Genomic DNA, 18995 nt, shown 5'->3' with positions numbered 1-18995 from the left:
TGGCGTCTCTTCGGAGAAGTGATGTCTCGTATCCCCGGATTTTGTAGGAGTATGTCTTGATTGACGTCTATACGACACTCAGAAAAGTACCTCTCCACTATGTTCCGGCTCAAATCCATGGTTCTGTAATTTCCCAACGCTCTTTTTATCTTTTCTTTTGCGCTCTTCCTCTTCTTTGGCTTTTAATTCTCGAACTTCTTTCACGGAGGCTTGATTTAATGATTCGGGGAGGTCGTCTTCCTTGTCGAGGTCCTATAGAAGAAGCGCATCAGTCATGTCTTTGAAGCAAGTCATAAGAGGGGTAGGGTAGCGTACAATCTCGCCTAATAACAACACATTTTCACCCCGGACCAGATACAAACCAACATGCTCCTCGGCATAAAGGTTGCCAGCGTATATCCTCTCAACGGTATCCTGCAAGACTAGATTTGCTATTCCACGAGCTTGTCAGAGGAGTTGACGTACGCCGAACAGCTGAAAGGCATACCGAATTGATCCCAACTTCGTAAGACACCGATCAATTTCCGACCGTCGCGAAGGACGAGAACAAGTTTTTCTACAAGAACAATCAATCAGCATCTTGCCTTTGAAGGTCTTGGAGAAATCAACGTACTATCGGTTAAATCAAGTAATTGTGCAGCAGTCGTGAACATCTGCGGGGGCAATTGCGGAGGTCCTTGAGGAACTGGGCGGGAACCTGCTTGACCCTGTTGTCGCGGACTACCTGCATTTTCGCGTATAGGTAATCTTTCCATTTTGTATGTGAGACTCGCGCCGACTGAAGACTGTAGGTCGTTCGGTGTAGTGTATGTAGTTTCGTATCGATGAGAGGGGTCGGCGGTGGAAGTTGTGTTGCGGTGATCGAAGGGAGAGAGATGTCACGTCACGACTTCAGAGACAGATCTGGCCTTTCGCATTCTGGAAAGAGGATAAGTAAGGGGAAATAGAGAATTGTCTATATGCGCAATCCGAAAGAAGTAAAGGTATTCTCATTCTTGAATCTTTGGCCCAAGGAGCTCGGTCAGTCCCGCAAGGGAAAAGCGGGCGTGTTTGTCGTGTTTGTCTCCATCTACCTATCACCAAGTCGTCGAAAGAAAATAATTAAACAAAACTGCCATTCTTACATACTATCTATATTACTAACAATTCAGGTTCCCAGGGTATCAAGATATGCAAAGCCAACAAAGAGAAAAAAAAAGATTGTCTAAAAGATAATTGAAGCACATGACAGAGAAGGACAAGAACAGAGACTTTTGTTGACTTTGCTCAAATGGGAACATTGAAATCTCCATCCATCCAGCAGATCAACATGCTGGATCTATGAGAGCATCAGGATTATACCACACTGATCCCCTGCCGCTGCTGTCTCAATCTCTTCTCCCTCCGCGGACTATATGTCGAGCAATACGGTTCATCAGCAGACCCGATACTAGCCCTAACCGGGTCCTGCGATGGATGATACGCAGGACTATCCGGCGACGGACAGAGCTGAATTGCCTTTAACTGATCCTCGGTAATGATTTTGGATTGATACATGTACTTCATCAACTCAAAGTTTGGTCGACTTGCTGCAAGCGTATGGCCTTGCTCAAAGTGGTCGTGCGCAACGTGGGTGAGCATTGCGTCCCAGGTTCGGTTTGGGTCGGTGGACAGTTTGAAGTCGAGGGGACACCATTGGCAGATTGCTGTGGGTGGGAGCCGAGTACCCCGGAAATGGCTGAGAACGTGTGTTTTCCAAGTTTCGATGTTATCTGATTGGTGGTCGCAGGGGAGGATGTAGAAGAGACAGTGATACATCACCGTCTCCGAAGATGATGCAGGTGGTGACGCGACGAGATTACCGGTGCTGTCTGCTTCGAGGATATTGATGACATTGACCCTAGGCTTGGCCTTCTTCGATATCATCTGGGACTCGGTTGATGATATGTCCGATACAGAGGATCGAGATCCTGCCGACAAGCTCGGAACTGGCATGGCGGAAGCCATGCTTTCTGATGATGCTATGATGCTTGAGTTGCTATCGTGTACAATCACTGGGATGAGAGTACGTTTCTGATTACGGCGACTCATTCGTAATGCGTAGTAGTGTTTGCGCAGCCTAGGAAATCATGAGCCTGGAATATTGCAAATAGCTTAGTCAAAACATACAAGCCTGCCGTCAATCAAATAGCACCACGAAGCATACTCGCCAGGGATCGATGTAAGCAAGTATATGATCAGGAAGACCGTCTGAATGGAAGAAGAATGGCGACTTTTGCAAAGTCCGAGTAGATCATTCAATGTTCACCGAGGCGTGTATGTATCCACCGTGAAACAACACTGACTGCACTGCACCCTTTCAGGCCAGTGACCGGATGTTACTCATGACCGCTGGCAACGTAACAATGATCGTGAAAACGGGTTGAATAGAAGAGATTTCTATTCGGCGTTCGTTCAAAATTCTTGTAAGATTTTTCCGATGGAGGGGTGATGCGATACGATGTTAGACCGAAGAGTGGAGAAGTAGAGGATCCCGCGATAGAAGAGCAACCCGGTTGAATGATTGCGATATTTTCTTCTACTTGCAAAGATTTCTGCTTATAAGCGAAATGACATGTTCTGAAAAGAGTTGAAGAAATAGAAAGAAGGTCGATCAGAAGCTAGTTGACTAATTGACCAACTAACCAACTAAGTTACTGGCTTCCGGCTCGGGCAGCCATGGATATTTTCACAAATTCATTTAATGCCGCCGGAAATCTCGTAGTAAGGATTGCTGATACGTTAGACCACGTTGATCAACACGCAGACATGTATGTATGTATGTATGTCTTTGATTGCATGACAAGTCCGAACAAACCGCGCAGAGACTCTCTCACCAGCCAGGCTGGACAGTAGACACTGCTGACACTGCGGACAGCGGGGTCGTTGCGTCCAGATATGGAGTTGCAAGAAACCAATTGAAGTTGGGAGTATGCACGCTCGATACTCGTTGTGGACTGACATCTACATAGAGGGCTTAAGATGGCATAGCAACGGCTGGTCCCGCCGCATCCTGCATGAAATAGAATGCCAGCTTTTCCGTGTGTACGTGGACGTGTGTTGTGTGGATGCATGTGGCTGGATTTGTGTTTATGAGTTGGTCTGTTTCCAAGATTAGATATGGATGAAATAGGATTCATCTCAAAAAGGAATCGCACAGAAGAAGAAGGCCTGGCCATTACTTAGGGTTGATTGAGGAACGCATCGCTTTCTGCCCGACGTTGAGAGAAGACACGAATCCGAATGAGATTGTTCTAGAATGATACGTTACTCGATTTTAATGATCTTTTGAAACTGTTCAAACTCAAGTCTCGAACAGGAATCAGTACGAATGCAGCCCTAACCCTAATCCGAGGTCAACCGTTCATGAGGCTGACAACTACTCAAGTAGATATCACTTTTCCAAGCCTTTTATTTTCAAATTCAGAATTGAGTTTGGTGAGGAACATCTCTGTTGACTTGGTGTGCACCGACTGTTCTTGTCCTGGATACCCCATGCGTCATGTTCCAGCCCTAAATCTGATAACTACTGTATCAGTCTCACCAAGCCGAATGACCTCCGTCTCTCTTCGGACTTCTTCTTCTTCAAGCGTCTATATTCGTGTATAACTGCATAACAATGACTACGTCCAGTACATAACTCTATCATTGTCCTGGATTTGATCCACCCTGAGACTTTCGATAATGTCATTGCAAGAAATAGTGGAGATATATCATATGAATCAAATGATACAGCGTGATGGGTGTCAAGCAGAAAAAAACACTAACAATCATTCCAAATCATCCGAATGATCTCTCTTATGATCAATCCTCTGCACAAACTCGGTCTTGGTCATAATAATCCCCGACGGCAGATTCAGTCTCTCCTCACTCGAATTCGTAACCTCATTCGGTAGAATCATCGTAGTCGTCTTGCCATAAAAATGAGGATCATCTGCTCTCGTAGACGGTAAGCCCGCATCTCGTCCTGCGTACCTCTTCTTTGAGCTGGATAATATATTCCCGGCATCGGCCATTTGTATATCTGTTCCACCTGAATGGTGTCCGTCGTGACGATAATTGCCGCTTTTATTGCGAATGAAATCAACCAGTTGACCCAAGACCGCAAATTCAAGTTTGAGTTTCACGCTGTACACGGCGCCCTTGAGACAGATTTGAATTGCGTATTCGCTGGCATATTCGAGAACCAGTAAAGTTAAATCCATCAGGATAATAAGAACGTTGACGGCGATGAGCTGGTATTGGATCCATCGCTGTGCTTTGTCTCGGTGGGTTATATGGAGTAGTTTGAACGTCTCATAGAGATACAGACCAGATATGATGGCTTCTTGGATGCTGAAACCGGTCAATTGAATTTTCTCCATGATGTTATACCCCACAACGAAACGTGGTGAAGCATCCGGATTATTGGATCCATAGGTCAAAATAGTGGTTGGAAGATGTAAGACAACGGCATTGATGCAAATCATATACAACACTTGCTTAAGTCGTTTCGTGTCTCGAAGAACGAGATGTAATCGAGAGTAAAGTACCATTGCCTGACCCGTAACCATCACCCACCATCCCACCGTCAAAACGGTACAGGTAACCCATGGACTGACCCGGGTAAAGAATTTGAGGAAGAAGCCGATAGAATACGGAATCAGGCCGAATAAGGCAGATAGTACCAGCGACCAGAAATAGAGACCTCGGAATCGTCGAAATGAGACTAATATCATGACCACAAGTTCGAGGGCGTTGTATATGGAAAGGAGGAGGAAGAATATGAGAAATATGGCAAGCCAGGTGTTGTTTGTATTCAAGAAACCGGTGATGCCGTCCAGAGCGCCGGTGTCGTCGGCGTCATTGTCCCCGGCCATGTTGATTGCTTGATGATTCAATCAATTTTCTATATTGGAGCCGTTGACTATTATATCAAGGCATATCGGACGCTGTTGAGCAATCCTGTCACCCGAACAATCGGAAGATATCTTCTCTTTGATACACTGGTCACCGATGCCTCAATGACCGGCATCAGCATCAGACCATATGCATCACAGTTGATTCAGAGATTGGTGGATCTGTGAAGTTGAGACATATTAAAGAAGAAGAAAAAAAGGTGTGGCAATCCGACGATGGGAGGGCCCAGGCGCTTTTATCCGCCAACAAATCCGACTTTGGAACCAGACGATATGGGTTGTGGAGAGGTCTAAAATGATCTGAGCATTGACTCTTGTCCTTTTCCAGGCATTGGATTCGAGCCTCCAAACTAATTTTTTGTATGGGGTGCCCATTCGCAGTTAACGCAAGTAAGCAAGTCTGTTGAAGGCTTGATTAGCTCCTGTAAGCCTCGAGCTTAATTCCAACATCTCTCGCAAATTACACTGGAGACGTCTGAGCGAGTGATCAAAGAAGGTTTTCCATGTTGGTACTTCATCATGGTTGGTTAGGTCGGGAGGAATTCCAGACGACTAGACAGGACGATCTTGACATGGTCGATCTCAGGGGAACTCTATATGGTATTTATGCTGAACGCAGGTACGATACCACAACGGCACCGTGGCCATTCTTTCTTACACAATGTTTGATGACTGCTCATGACTTTTACAAACCTCTAATTGAATATGAATTGCCCCCAAAACGCCCATTGAACAGAAAAGTTGTTGTTTAGTCCACGACGCCCACATGCAAACAATGCCGAAGCCATAGCCAAGCACGTATTCCAGATTCTAGATTGTTGGCGTTTATTCACTATTAATCTATTAGAGTTAGTACATGAGACTCCATACTCCAGAGTCAGTTAGTCTCAGGGTTACATGCTCGTATAGGCGGCTGTCCGATTATGGATGGTATGACCACAGCCAACACTCATCTTGAAACGGCGAAACTCCAAAATTTCATAATCATATTGTACAGACTCTGGAGTATACGGAAAATACGAGAAATCCCAACACAAAGAAAACAGAAGCAGAAAAGGGCATTTTGTGGCGGGTACGCTTTGACAATCCCCTAACCCTAACTGGCCCCGAAGTCAGTGCCCCTAACAACCTACCAAGCCCTAACTCCAACGTACCACTAACTTTGATCTCCACCAAAACTGAGAAATCAGGTCATATTTCCCCGTCTTAAGCCTCCAACGATATGCCAATGCCATTCTTGAGACATAGCAAGTAAGAAAGAGTTGCAACTTTTATCGAAGCGCACTCTACTCCAGGGTAATAGAGTCGCCCAGCTTGTCGATACTATTGACTCGTTTCTTAATACAGGAAGGGAGACCTCCTCAAACTTATAAGGGTTTAACCATCGATAATCAGGAGCTCTTGAACTTTTCTTACTTATATGTTCTTAAGAATCCCATCTCATCACACCAGATCCTTGCTCCTAGCTATATACTGTCATACTAGATCATTTAGTATGCGCACAGCTTTTTGGTCTAGTTGGTTAAGCCCAACATCTCTTGTTCGTTTGGATTGGGTAATCTGAGGCGAATGCCGAAAGGTCTGTTCTCAGGCTCGGCATTGCCGAATCATGAAGCCCTAACCCTGACTCCTCTTCTCCTGGTATGTGCTTGCTTTGTCTATTTGCAGATGGCACTTTTTAAGGCTTATATCGCAATTTAGGTCGTGTTATGATAGATTAAACAGTTTCATGAGATGTGAACTTGTTTAGCTAGCCGTGCGTCCAAATGTGGTTAGGCGACTCATATTCTGAGTCCATCTTGTGACACATCAAACATCCATCATCCCTTGATGTCGGACGGAACAGATCAGAGAAAAGAATCTTTCCTTTTCCCGTGAACGATGCCTAGGTAGACTTCCTACAGAGAAGTCCTCTACCGGTAGTTGGAATGGATGGTAAAGTGGATGTTGACTCCTTCGCGCAGGAGTACTTCAGACGCGGTTTAGGAATAGAGATACATAGGGCCATCCGGTATTGCAAAATCACATTTCCATTCCAGTGACTGAAGGAAACTGAAGCTCCCCAAGAACAAGAAGGATGGGATGTGGAGAATACAACGAGAAGGAAATTCAGTTTACAAATACTCTGTCCAAGGGTTGTAAGCCTTGTACACCTGCAAGGCTCCTTCCATACTCTTCACGAGGCCAAAAAAACACAATCAGAGAAATAACAATCCAGAGAGTATACTACTGGATTCCATCGCGTCTATCGTTCCACCACTGAGACATTGTTGACGGCCAGAATTTATCGAATGCTTCTTTCAGTATAACGAGCCGGTTGTGCCAGTATTTGTATTCATGGATGCGTCCTGGGAACGAACCGCATCTCAGGATATCGAAATCCAGCTCCTTGGTATTGTACTGTCTTTTGTACCATTTCTCGGTGTCTGGATCGCTCTTGGGAGAAGATGGTAAGACAGGTTGGTTGTCAGTTCGACTTTGAACCCGCTAATCCGAACAATATTGCACACATTGAAAAGAGGTCCGAGCTTGATTTTGTCGTGCTCTAGTTGTATGTCTTCCGAGAATATCTCTTTTACGAATGCCTCAAAGTTCCATTTTCTCCAAACCAAGTTCCTGCGGCCGGAATATGCATTTCGGAATTTACCAACGTCTAGCATGCAGATGAGACGGACAATGAGATCTATACAAGAATTCAAGACGTCTTCGGAGGTTGTTTGATCTGGCCAAGCACACCGTACGACAAGTTTCGCTTTAACTTCGTGATGTGGAAAGTCATCCAAGATATCTACGGAGATGTTAATGAGATCTTGGTGTGATGTCACAGACAAACGATCTTCGTACGACTGATCCGCCAGTCGGCATTGATCAGTATAATACTGAAAGTAAGGCTGAAGCTGAACTTGCTATTGCGCCATAGCTGAGTCGCAACATTTTTCTGGGTATTACGAGCTATAGGGGATTCAAGGAGATTTCCGTCAAGAGACGTAGTGCATGGAGGATAATATCACTTTTTTTTTTAATTTGATTGGAAACAGGTTCTATGTCTTCTTCAAGCGCAAAGGAGAAATCGATACGCTTTTATCGGTTACTTGAAGTCATAGGTGGTTGTTATACTCAACAGCCTTGTTGTATCTCCTGAGATGGTCATCGGCGGCGTCGGAGATGCATGGCCACCCTATATGCACAGTCGGTCAAGATGTGCTCCGGATTTTCGCTCGTCAGCACAAGGCTACGTGCAGCATATATACCACACTGTCCCCTCCTCGCCCTTCAAACTCATCTCATACTCTGGGATCTCCCGTTTTCTCGATCGCCATTAAGCTCCAACTCTGAATTTCTAAGCTCAAAAACCATCCTCACATGGTTTCACTATTCTAATTTGTCAAAGTTGTATTCGTGAGCCATGGCCTCGTCACAAATTAGGAATCGTCTTTATTTAATGCAGAAAATGCAGAAATAAACGTGGCCTGACCCCGACCTTTCCGTTGGGAAGTTTTGTGGGATTAAGAAAGGTAAATATAAATGCCGGGAAGCTGAGAGACCAGCTCAGGAAGCCTTTAAACAACAAATCTTGCCCGAAATCAAAGAGCTCCTTGAAAAGGACTGCGGCCCTGTTCAGGGTTCCAATTTTGTTGTTTACGATATCTTCATGATCGGCAAAAGCCCTATAACTACAATACCTCACATAATGTTCTCATTTAAGGATCACGATTCACAGAACGAGGTTTTTGCTGCTTTTCGGAAATCAGACATTCTGAGTCACTACACACCGGGAATCGAGCTGGGTCAATGGGACTATGCCCCCCCATGTCAACATCCGATACCTCGGATCTTCTGTCGACTTTGTTGAATGCGGCGAAATGCCAGAAATGCTTCACTATCATTTGACTTCTATCTTTGATAAAATAGACTCATACAAAGTATCGGCGATACGATTATAACTCAGTTCTTCCTACCAGGCCACAAGTCGTCATGTAAGTCGACTATCGGATGTGTCGCTGAGATTGCTGGGAAGCAGTTCTACTTGGCACCAGCTCATGTCTTCTGGGAATGCGGTTCCTCGCAACATACGGTCTCAGATGACGCTACACAGGAAAGTGATAGTGATAGTGAATTTGATGGTTTCATTAGCGAGGATGAAAGCCTCGGCGAAGAAGATAAAGATGAAGTTGAGTTCATAGGTCAATTCAGTATTACACCTGAAGTCAGTGATACTGAATTAGAATGATCTCACTGGTGGAGAGTAGTCGGAAGTGGAAAGCGAGGATATTCCATTCATTGACCGTCAAGAAGAGCAAATTTTCGATCCCGACTCTAGTTTGATACCTAATCACCCGGGTATCTCTGACTATGGAGGCCTGACAGAGAAAACATACTGGCAAGACTATGCATCTCGTATTGCAGCTCATCGTTCCAGGTTGATTTCGTTGAAACTTCCTGTTCTGGACGTCCTTAAAATGCCCACAGTGAGGGAGGTAATCAATGACAATAAGTATTCCATCCCTCTCTAGACTCTATCTGGACCCAGGAACATGCTCGTACTCACGAAATCCCTTGAAAAGAGGAGAGTCACACCATGATTCCCGGCATATGGCAGATACCGCGACAGTCAAAAAGGATGGAGGCTATACATCGGCGTAATATACATGCAGACTTTGTAGAACGCACATCTGATAACACATTAATGCATGTTATTACCTACCTAGGGATGAATTCTTAGGTACCTATAAAGCCTTAGAAATCAAAGATTGTCCAGGCGTGAAATACTTTAATTCAGTAGGAAATAAGACATTAGTAACCTTGGAAGATCTTAAAGTAAATATTAGAGTATTTCTTATCAATTGATTTAATTTATATATACCTAGGTAGTGCTGTACTCATACGGAACCACCTGGGCAACGGTGTCTATACAGGATATATGTCTCGCCACCTATCGTGTAACGCAATGAGCTTTCAAGGTCAGTGATACCGACACCACTGTCGGAGTCACAGGGTGCGTTACTACTAAGGGCGAAGAGGTGGATGCCATTTTGAGTCTTGCGAGGATGTTAGTATTTCGACAAGAACGCAAAAGAAGTCCTGGAGTCAAACCAAATGGCAATGACGGCTTTCCTCTGTCTTGCAAAAGATCAGTTCTACTCAAGGAACTGCTAGAAATGTCATGATCATCAATTTCATTCTTAAATAATATCTAATCATAAATCATTATTCATTAGATCGTGCCAACTAAGCCGCCGCCATCCTCGCCCTCAATATATCCGCCGCCATCCCAGCTGCCCTCGCCTCAGCTTCAAGTTTATTAACTCCATTTTCAACCCTCACAATCTCCTCCCCCGCCACCTTTACACTACATATAAACACCAGCCCGTCCTCTCTCACCACGTCCTCAAACCCCGGGGACGTCGGCAACCTCTTCTCAACACTATGCGAGATCTGTACTTTATCCGATATTGCCGCCTCATGTAACTGATTAAACGGATGCAAGATCAGAACTTCCTCACGAATAATCCGTCTCAAACAGGGGAGTAAACTGATCCGTTCGAGGAATTGGCGGCTTGCATCTAGGGAACCCTTGGAATCAACGAATATTGCGCCCAGGAGAGACTCGACCATGTCGGAGAAGAATTTGCTGGCGTTTATGCGGAAGAGGTCTGCCCAGGGGTATTTATTGGAGTGCATTAGGGCGTCGTGTACTGCGGGACCCCAGGCTTCGTATCGGGCTTTTGTTTCTTGTTGAGCATTAGTAATTTCCCATGATGCGCCATGACGCATTAGTTGCCATAGGTAAATCTTGTGTTCTGTGGATATCGTCGAGATATGCGCTTTACCGGGTGAGACGGGCTCGGAACGTTCTTCGGTGATGTAGAGGCTTTGACAGAGAAAGCCTAGAAAATGAGCGTTTACGACTGCCGTGCGCATCAAGTGCATGTCTTGATGGGATATTTTCTCGGGGTGATTGAAGAATTCTTGGACGACGAAGTGGTCTAGCAACGAGTCTCCCAAGAATTCTAGACGTTGGTAGGTGGGTGCGCCGTCGTTGGCACAGGGGTGAGTCAATGCCTCAAATAGGATGCTAGGTTTGTTGAATTTATAGCCTAGGATTTCTTCCATTTGACCCAATTTAGGGTGAGAAGAGGCCTGATTGGAGACAAGGGCTACTTCGTACAATGTGCGCATGTCGTCGCTGATAGAAGTCCATGTTTGTTCCGGTAAGAAGATTTTGGCGCATGATTCTAGCTTCTCATAACCTCCGTCGAGGAACGCTGCTCCTAGTAAAGCTTCGACAACATCGGCCAGAGTCTTAGTCGACATCTGACGCTTCTCTTCAGTGACAGTTTCGAACTGCGAGATATAATTTGGTCGCCATTTGCGTCCAGTAAACGACTTTGTCAGTATAAACTTGTCCAAACCTAGGTCGAGTGCAGTTCGATGTAATCGACCGTTGGAGACGATGGTATCCTTTTCAGCGGACAGTAACCCTTCATGCCAGAGCGGTTTTTTAACAACCAAATGAATTGACGTAATCAGTTTCAGCAGGCTATCTCCCAAAAACTCATAGCGTTGATAATCATGCTCTTCCTGTGCGCTAGAGGCACTGATAGCAGTAAGCACATGTGACAAATTCTCGAATTTGACTCTTGAAAGCACTGTTCTTGCAAGTCTCTCCGCTATGAAGAGGACTTCAATCTTATGCGTGATGGAAGGTATGAAGAGAGCGAATTTTGAGAACTTAGCCGGCAGTCGATCTATATGACACAAGCGTACTGGCTCGAGTTGTTGGGACGTATGAGCTAGCGGCAGTTGTTCGGATTGCGCGATTTGATGCAAAAAATCCGTCCGCTTGGGGAGGGTTGTCCCCTTGAAATGCGGTTCTGAGTTAGGTTCGACGGCGTTGCTGGATGTATCCGCGTCCTGTATTTCGACATCATCTGTCGATGTTTCGACAATCTGCTCTATAAAGAAAGGTCGTGAGTATTTTTCACTAGTGCGCGCCATTCCCAGCTCTCTCATCTGTTCTTTCGTAAAAAGGTGTCCATGACGAGTGAAAGGACCCATAGTACCCGTAATCGAAGCGAGCCACTTCTCAACAGGCATTTCAAGTGCTCCTGAAGGCCAGAACAATGTGATATAGTCACTCTTGGTCGGTACCACTTTGTTCTGATAGGCCGCCAAGAACATATCATGTGTAAAACGGGTAGCCTGCTCTGAATCAAAGCCTAATCTCGTGTTTCGGTCATTGCATATCTTTACCTTCAAGGTGATTTTCTGGTTCCAGAATAGCACAAATTCACAGTCAGATGGGATTCGAGTAGGCAAGAGCAACATCATATCAGGAATTCCCAAAGGATTGGGTTGATTAAAGTACACCCTCGTCGGAATAAGGGGCATATCATCTCTCCGTAGCTGGGCTATATCATTCCACGGATTCCAGCATTCAGAAACCTCAATAAGTTTTGGCTTCTTTTCCTGAGCTGTGGTAACAGCATCTGCATATTTCTTCCGGTGAATAGGCATGAGATTGTCGTCTACCATTCCAGCGTCATAGAGGGCAATGTATGCCTGAAAGGCAGCGTCTCGTTTTGCTGCTTTCTCGGTCCTCCATTTGGATTTTGAGAAGGCTACGCGTAGAGATGGATCGATGTAACTGGGGAGAACGACTTTGGCTGTGATTTGTGTAAATCCGAGACTCACTTCTTGTCGCTCGATGATGTATTCGGGTTGATTTGTCGTATGAGCGTATGAAACTGTGGCGCAAAAGTGAGCGAGGAATGGTTGTGCATTCTGGTGGTTCAAAACAGCCCTATATAATGTCAGTATCATAACCGTTTAGTCATAACAATTTAGACGGGTATAGTTGACGTACTCTGTCGACGGAACCTTGAGGATCTCCGTACTCTCCTCTTCAATATCTTCAAGGGCCTTGATCTCTTTGAGCTCTCTCATATTATCTGCATAGATTTCCTTGAGTTTCTCCTCCATAGATTCCCACTTCGCAAGACCGTCATCGTCATTACCATCAATGAACAAGACAAGTCTAGACTGTCGATCACGAGCTCTGCCTCTCCTCTGAATAAACGACCGCAAGTCCTTTGGAGGATCAAAGCAAATCACGATATTGCAAGCAGGTACATCAATACCCTCTTCAAGAACATTCGTCGCAATCAGCACGTTGGTTTTCCCAACCCGGAGTTCGGTCAAAACATCCTTTTGCTCCACCAGAGTAGAAAGTTCGGTAATATTCGATTTGCGATTAGCATAATTCGAATTTCCGAGAAAATACTTCGTCACAATCCCCTTTGTGAGTGGATGGACGCTCAATAGATGAGCCAACATGATGACAGTGGCACGTTGTTCAGCGAACACAATCACACGGTATCCCGGGTTGTAAGTGTTCGCAATAGTGGTGATGAGTGATTTCGCTTTCTGGCTGATATGATCGGGGACACTTCCCCAGACTCTGGTTTTCGCGATAGCCGGTAACATGGAGAGATATTGCATCATATAGATCTTTTCAGCATCTTCCCATTGACGGAATATGTTGTTGTCTGATCTGTGTACGGCGGCTTCGATGAATTTTTCGGCGCATGTTACTACAAACACGTCGGCAGCCCAGGAACCAAGTTCCGCGTTGATGACTTGCGCTCGTTGCGCTAGAGACATAATCTCCTTTCGTGTAAACGTCTTGCCGCTATCCAGGAGCTTGATAAGTATTTCCTGACTCTTCTTGTCGTCCTTTTTTGCACGCAGGGACTTGACATATGGATCATTCTCGATATCTGCTAGAGTTAGTTCTAGTATATCATCGAGACCTTTCAAGATCTCAGTGGTTTGGTCAGATTGACTCGAATATGTGACAATGGATAATTCTGGTTTGTGCGTCCATTTCAAAAGTTCCTCTCGTTCGATGACTGGCGTTCGGCAGATTGCATGTAGGTTGTCTTCCAGTAATCTGAACCCTGTTAGCAAATATATTCTTATAATATCTCGTCAAACTCACTTGACTGCTTCAGCAGTAGCTTTCGTAGCAGGAGTCGCAGTCAAGCCCAGAATAGCCGGGAGTTCATCCAATCCCGATTTCCTGGCATGATGATATAGACGCATTATGCCGTTGAAGGGGCTGGCCTTGACACATCTATGTGCTAATATGCCGTCAGCTGGAACCGTAACCCATCTTCTAGGTATCAAAACTCACCCTCATCAAAAACCAACAACGACAAGCCGGAAAGCTTCACAAAGCCATGGCACATCGCGTCCAACAACACCTGCGGCGTCGAAACCACAATTCGGATATTCAAAAGAATCTTGTCCCAGATCTGTTGGGTACTCCAATGATCCACATTGTCGCTTCCGAGTAAGAGTCTACTTTGGTAGATGGGGAGTTGTTTGGAGATGACTGTGTATTGCTGTTCGGCTAGGGCGACTGTTGGGGTTAAGAACCATACCAACTAGACATAATCTCAGTTTTAGTTCTTGAGGAAAGTCATAGGAGTTGGAAGTGAGGCAAACGCACCTTTTTCGGTGAGCATCGTGATAGTTCTTCTTGTATTCGGAGAACGGCACTGCATATACCACATCAGACAAGCCCCATTTAGCGTTGACGCATACCTCATCCATGACTCACATCTGTGTTTTTCCACTTCCAGTTTCCATCTTCAATTCATTACTTTATTGATCATCATGAAAGGGGTTGAAAGAACTCACAGCAACAATCGTGTTTTGACGCAAACTCTCAGCGAGCATTTCCTGTTGATATGCCCTCGGTTTGATATTATTAGGCTTGTCCATGGCAGACAATGGCTCCGAACCATCTCCGGGGCTTCCCCTAGTCATGTTGAATCGAAGAAATATGAAACCTTGCTCCTAAATATATGCGACAAGATCCCGATGAAAGATGAAGCCAATCAACCCATGAAAAAGCAGATTCCCATCCTGCAGAGAAAACAAAACAAAAACAAAAAGGCAAGGCTCTATTACAGACACACACACACATATATATACAACTAATGCATGATCTGATCAGCCTTCTTTGCCCAGTCGACAAATAAATACACAACAAAAAAAATAGATCCGGATAGCGTAAAACGTGGGGCAAGGCCAGCTATTTTAGCCCCTCTCAGCCTGTTGGGGATTACCGTCGAATCATCGACTGGGAGGTTGACAGCCTGACAGGTCATATATATATATATATTATATAAAAGGATCGGGCGAAAGCCGAAAGGCTAGACGGAGTATAACGGAAGAAGGTGAAATAAGGAGATTGTCTCGCGGATGCGTACCGAACTCTGGGAGTATCATATAAGGACTCTATGGACCAATGATTTAGCCATCGGATTTCATTGATGGCAAACCTAGCGACTAATTGCGTCGGATAGGGACTTATGATTTATCTATCGTCCTGTAGATATAATGTGGTTGAATATCAGTACTCTCACCGCACTAAGGATATAGGAACTAACTGTCTGGGATCATAAGTCAACATCTATACTATTCATTATCTAGACTTAGACGTTCGTTACCAAGAGAGTCGAAGACGCGACCAACTATAGTACAATGGCACATAGGGGCATGAATTTTGCTAAACGTTAAGATAGCAGTGCTTTTATAGGTTGGTCAAATAGTCTTCAATCTCCTCCTTGGTGAGCTTTCTAAATCTAGGGCCGCGAGCGCCTTCCAATCCTTGATAACCTAGTAAATGATCTGCGGGCGGTCCGACGATACCTAGACACAGTAAATTAGTACAGAACCGAGACTCCCAAGAAAGGGGGCGTGGGGGAAATACCAATCTCAACAGTATCACCGTTCATCTCTCCCTCAATTGTCTCTTTCAAAGTAAGAAGAGCAATGTGAATCGCATCTTCCAATTCCAGTCCCTCAGTGTAGCGCTTCTCGAGGAACGTCTTGGCACTCGTCGCACTCTTGCCGATAGCTGTAGCTTTCCAGGGGAAATAACTTCCACTAGGATCGACCTGGTATAAACTAGGGCCGCCTTTCAAAATACCGCCAGTCTTTCCAGTTGCCTTCTTTTCTGGCCCTTCTTCCTCTGTTTGTTCGGCAACCTCGGGCTCAACACCTTCATCCCAACCGGCAATGAGTAGACTAACACCGTATGGGCGAACACCACCGGACTGTGTAGCTTCCTGAACGACACGAGCGACGTCTTGAACTAATATACGGGTCGGGGGATACTCGTTATAGATGCGCTTGTAGCCGGTGTGCGAGACTTTTCGGGCCTTGTCTACAAGCACCCGGTAGTCGGGGCTCATACCAGCATATACCATTCCAATATCGGGGGTGACCAGGGAGATTTTGGATAGCGAGTCTGGCTCGATCAAGGTTGATGAGGATTTCTTCTCTGTGGCTAGCACGACGCCATTTGTAGCTAGAGTTGATGACTTGTTAGCTGGAGACATCGGCGGGTTGGTTATCGCAAGTCATACCCTTGATGCCGAGCGCAGTGGTACCCTGGTTGGCAGCATTCAAAGCATATTCTACAATCATTAGCCTAATCCATTGAAGTCCAGCAAGTGCAAATACCAATCTGAACCAGTTTTCCACTGTGATAACTGTTAGCATGCGTTCACTGTCGACAAGCTAGCTCTCGTCTTACCTGGGAGAGAAGGTGGTAAGGGAGAAGGAATATCGGTCCGCCATGGATGGACAATATTGCCAGAAGCTCCGGCCAGATGGTACTAATTCAAATATACGGTTTAGATGCTCAAAAAAGAGGAAGTGATGGAAATGGGAAGCTTCATCCAAGAGACGGAGCTGCCTGAGATGTTGACGCGGTAAGCACCAAGGCGGTCAGCCAGACTATGCTGTATGCGGTTTAGCGTTTAGGAGCTCTGGAAAAGCCACTTCACTTCACCTTCGTCTCTTCTCTATCTTTCTCTCTCGGTTACAACAGAAACGAAATCGCTATTGGTAGTTAACGAATGAGTTTCCAGATACTATCCTGATGTGAGATAATATTGGCATCGACGACATTCATGATTACACATAAACCACGAACTGCTAGGGTCTAGTTCCACATCGATATTCACCTTTACAGAGTCGACAGAATGTTTTCCTCTTCCAGAAAGGCACCACCAACGTGGACATGGCCAGAAGACCTCCCCGATTCAACACCGGGCGCTTTTCCCGAGCCGTCGCAAAAGGAGCCTGATGCTACTACAAGCGCAGAGAGCACTCAAAGTACAAGCACACCAAATCAGAATCCCGAACATCGATATCCTCCACGGATGTGTCGGATTTGCTTAGATACTGTCAACCCAACGTCAGAAACTGAGTCACAATATCTACCTAGCATGCTTCAATCGAAACCGCGCGTGGTCTACGTGTCGCCCGATCCAGAACTTGGTCGTCTCATACGGCCCTGCAAATGTAAAGGGTCTTCGCGGTATGTGCATGAAGGCTGCTTGCAGTCATGGCGACACGCCGATCCATCCTACGGAAGACGAAACTACTTCCAATGCCCTACCTGCGGATTCAAATATCGGATCCAGAGGGTAATCTGGGCCCGCTGGATTACTAGCTCTGTAGCGCAGCTTGCCCTTACATTTTCAATCCTGCTACTCACTGTCTTTATACTCGGTTTTATTGCTGACCCTATTATCAATCTCTATTTGCCTCCCGTCGATACCATTATTGATTCTGATTTCTGGGAAGAAACTCACGTGCTGGATGTTCCAGATCTAGGTGAAGCAACGACATGGTTTGAGCATTTTCTCAAGGGACTTGCCTCGCTCGGGGTTCTGTCAATTATCAAAGTGTTTCTAGCAATGTCTCCGTGGGGTTGGTTGCATCTACGGAGTTCTGCTTTGTTCGGTGCTGGTGGGCGGACTACAGGCCGGACGCGTGTTGCCTCCATCAGTTGGGTGGTGATACTATTCGGAGTCGTTACATTTCTAGTGGTGAGTATTTTCTGTTACCTTGTCAGCCTGCAGTCATTAACTGTTTTCCTAGGCTGTCTTCAAAGGCGTCCGACAGTTGGTCCACAGGACTCTACGGAGAGCTGGAGAAAGCGTTCTCGATATCCAAGGCGAGGATGATGACAAGGACCTTGATGAAGGATCCGACCACGTAAAAAAGGAGGATTAGCTATTGCCTTGCTTCTCGACTTATTATACTCGCACTACTTAAGTTGTCACGATCCTCCCATGACGTGCTGATTAGTCAACGTGCGAAGATCGATTGTTTCCTTCATCAACTCTTGGTCTTGTACGAACGAGCCCGCCACGTTATGTGTTGAGCTCATTTACTTCGGATATTGGCCTCGAGGAAGGACTGCCGCTGCTCGATGGATTAGACAAGGTGTGACTGTACTTGTTCACAGTCTACAAAGGCTTTGTCTGATTGAGAGTCGGTAAATGTCTGTACATATGTATCTGTAAATATTCATCCAATGAGCAATCCAATGAGTCTGACTCTCAGTAGAATCTTTCATAGCATATTTTATGCATGCCCTCTCTGTTCACGTGAAAAGAATTATTCAGTTGCACAATTACGCCCGGTGGTCCAATATTGAAGCCATTCACAGCCTGGACGGACATCGGACACCATTCACATCCGCGTTTGTCAGCCTCAGAGCCAATCACCGTCCCGCTCTGTGAATTTCTTCCCAAAACAGCAATCTCGCCTCCATCATTTTCAGCATTCTGCCTCTCTGATTGGTGCAGAGCCTGCATCAGACGGTGTTTGAGAGTAAACCCTTTTGGGCAGAGAGGCTCTTTCCTGCTGTTTATAAGACAGGACCCAGTCCCAAACCGTGAAAGAAGCAATTCCTATCCAGAAGATGCCTGAGGACCAGCATGGAGAGTCTCCTGGCATATATCTTCCGTCAATGGAGCTCTCTTCGCTCTTGCAACACCAGTCTCTGGCGGTACTCGACCATGTCTCTATCATTCTTCACATGTCCAGCTTCATCGACAGAGCTGTCGAACGAGACAGGCGGACGAAGTCCTCTACCCACCCTTTCATCCTAGCGTCCTCTCTATGACTCTTCCTCTCTATTCCTGCTCTCTCTCCCCACTGCGTCGTCACTTTTTTTTGTCTATCCCAACTTTGGGTTGGGATGAG

General features: G+C 45.6%; 7 protein-coding genes across 7 annotated transcripts, besides 2 other annotated features; 1 reads left to right on the top strand and 6 right to left on the bottom strand.

The window, feature by feature from the left end:
- Positions 1-78: 78 nt before the first annotated feature.
- TSTA_049770 (small nuclear ribonucleoprotein (LSM1), putative) lies at positions 79-963 on the bottom strand (the record flags this gene model as incomplete). Its single annotated transcript, XM_002485447.1, has 4 exons — positions 614-963; positions 488-556; positions 316-431; positions 79-252 (listed from the first exon to the last, which is right to left on the bottom strand). Exons 1-4 carry the CDS (start codon positions 753-755, stop codon positions 79-81), a joined length of 501 nt encoding a protein of 166 aa, XP_002485492.1. The 5' UTR covers positions 756-963.
- A 279-nt stretch (positions 964-1242) lies between these two features.
- On the bottom strand, positions 1243-2815 carry TSTA_049760 (uncharacterized protein). The gene is made up of 2 exons (XM_002485446.1): positions 2149-2815; positions 1243-2098 (listed from the first exon to the last, which is right to left on the bottom strand). Exon 2 carries the CDS (start codon positions 2068-2070, stop codon positions 1336-1338), a length of 735 nt encoding a protein of 244 aa, XP_002485491.1. The 5' UTR covers positions 2071-2098; positions 2149-2815; the 3' UTR covers positions 1243-1335.
- Positions 2788-2807: a microsatellite.
- A 770-nt stretch (positions 2816-3585) lies between the features above and the next one.
- On the bottom strand, positions 3586-5253 carry TSTA_049750 (uncharacterized protein). Its single transcript, XM_002485445.1, has 2 exons — positions 4551-5253; positions 3586-4499 (listed from the first exon to the last, which is right to left on the bottom strand). The coding sequence occupies exons 1-2, from the start codon at positions 4875-4877 to the stop codon at positions 3789-3791; spliced, it is 1038 nt and encodes a 345-aa protein (XP_002485490.1). The 5' UTR covers positions 4878-5253; the 3' UTR covers positions 3586-3788.
- Positions 5254-7142: 1889 nt separating this feature from the next.
- TSTA_049740 (uncharacterized protein) lies at positions 7143-7781 on the bottom strand (the record flags this gene model as incomplete). Its single annotated transcript, XM_002485444.1, has 4 exons — positions 7143-7403; positions 7427-7599; positions 7653-7704; positions 7761-7781. 4 exons carry the CDS (start codon positions 7779-7781, stop codon positions 7143-7145), a joined length of 507 nt encoding a protein of 168 aa, XP_002485489.1.
- A 2297-nt stretch (positions 7782-10078) lies between these two features.
- TSTA_049730 (RNA helicase/RNAse III, putative) lies at positions 10079-14750 on the bottom strand (the record flags this gene model as incomplete). Its single annotated transcript, XM_002485443.1, has 7 exons — positions 10079-12720; positions 12784-13869; positions 13918-14059; positions 14113-14365; positions 14431-14479; positions 14542-14570; positions 14622-14750. The coding sequence occupies 7 exons, from the start codon at positions 14748-14750 to the stop codon at positions 10146-10148; spliced, it is 4263 nt and encodes a 1420-aa protein (XP_002485488.1). The 3' UTR covers positions 10079-10145.
- Positions 14751-15092: 342 nt separating this feature from the next.
- Positions 15093-15117: a sequence feature (AT_rich).
- Positions 15118-15402: 285 nt separating this feature from the next.
- Positions 15403-16674, bottom strand: TSTA_049720 (proteasome component Pre8, putative). The gene is made up of 5 exons (XM_002485442.1): positions 16528-16674; positions 16455-16474; positions 16358-16408; positions 15700-16299; positions 15403-15638 (listed from the first exon to the last, which is right to left on the bottom strand). Exons 1-5 carry the CDS (start codon positions 16569-16571, stop codon positions 15520-15522), a joined length of 834 nt encoding a protein of 277 aa, XP_002485487.1. The 5' UTR covers positions 16572-16674; the 3' UTR covers positions 15403-15519.
- Positions 16675-16810: 136 nt separating this feature from the next.
- TSTA_049710 (RING finger domain protein) lies at positions 16811-18355 on the top strand. Its single transcript, XM_002485441.1, has 2 exons — positions 16811-17830; positions 17883-18355. Exons 1-2 carry the CDS (start codon positions 16979-16981, stop codon positions 18015-18017), a joined length of 987 nt encoding a protein of 328 aa, XP_002485486.1. The 5' UTR covers positions 16811-16978; the 3' UTR covers positions 18018-18355.
- The last annotated feature ends 640 nt before the right edge of the window (positions 18356-18995 follow it).

This window comes from Talaromyces stipitatus, genomic scaffold (assembly GCF_000003125.1).
Source record: "Talaromyces stipitatus ATCC 10500 scf_1105507295515 genomic scaffold, whole genome shotgun sequence".
Classification (NCBI taxonomy): Eukaryota; Fungi; Ascomycota; class Eurotiomycetes; order Eurotiales; family Trichocomaceae; genus Talaromyces; species Talaromyces stipitatus.
This window is presented reverse-complemented; position numbering and strand designations above follow the sequence as displayed.

Bases quoted from the DNA above. Each gene is read 5' to 3' on its own strand.
- TSTA_049720 (XM_002485442.1), bottom strand. From the start codon at position 16,571: ATGGCGGACCGATATTCCTTCTCCCTTACCACCTTCTCTCCCAG. The intron at 16,409-16,454 runs GTATTTGCACTT...TAATGATTGTAG, and splicing joins TGGAAAACTGGTTCAGATTG to AATATGCTTTGAATGCTGCC. The intron at 16,300-16,357 runs GTATGACTTGCG...CATCAACTCTAG, and splicing joins CACTGCGCTCGGCATCAAGG to CTACAAATGGCGTCGTGCTA.
- TSTA_049710 (XM_002485441.1), top strand. From the start codon at position 16,979: ATGTTTTCCTCTTCCAGAAAGGCACCACCAACGTGGACATGGCCAGAA. The intron at 17,831-17,882 runs GTGAGTATTTTC...CTGTTTTCCTAG, and splicing joins GAGTCGTTACATTTCTAGTG to GCTGTCTTCAAAGGCGTCCG.
- TSTA_049760 (XM_002485446.1), bottom strand. From the start codon at position 2,070: ATGAGTCGCCGTAATCAGAAACGTACTCTCATCCCAGTGATTGTACAC.
- TSTA_049750 (XM_002485445.1), bottom strand. From the start codon at position 4,877: ATGGCCGGGGACAATGACGCCGACGACACCGGCGCTCTGGACGGCATC. The intron at 4,500-4,550 runs GTACTTTACTCT...AAACGACTTAAG, and splicing joins TGGTTACGGGTCAGGCAATG to CAAGTGTTGTATATGATTTG.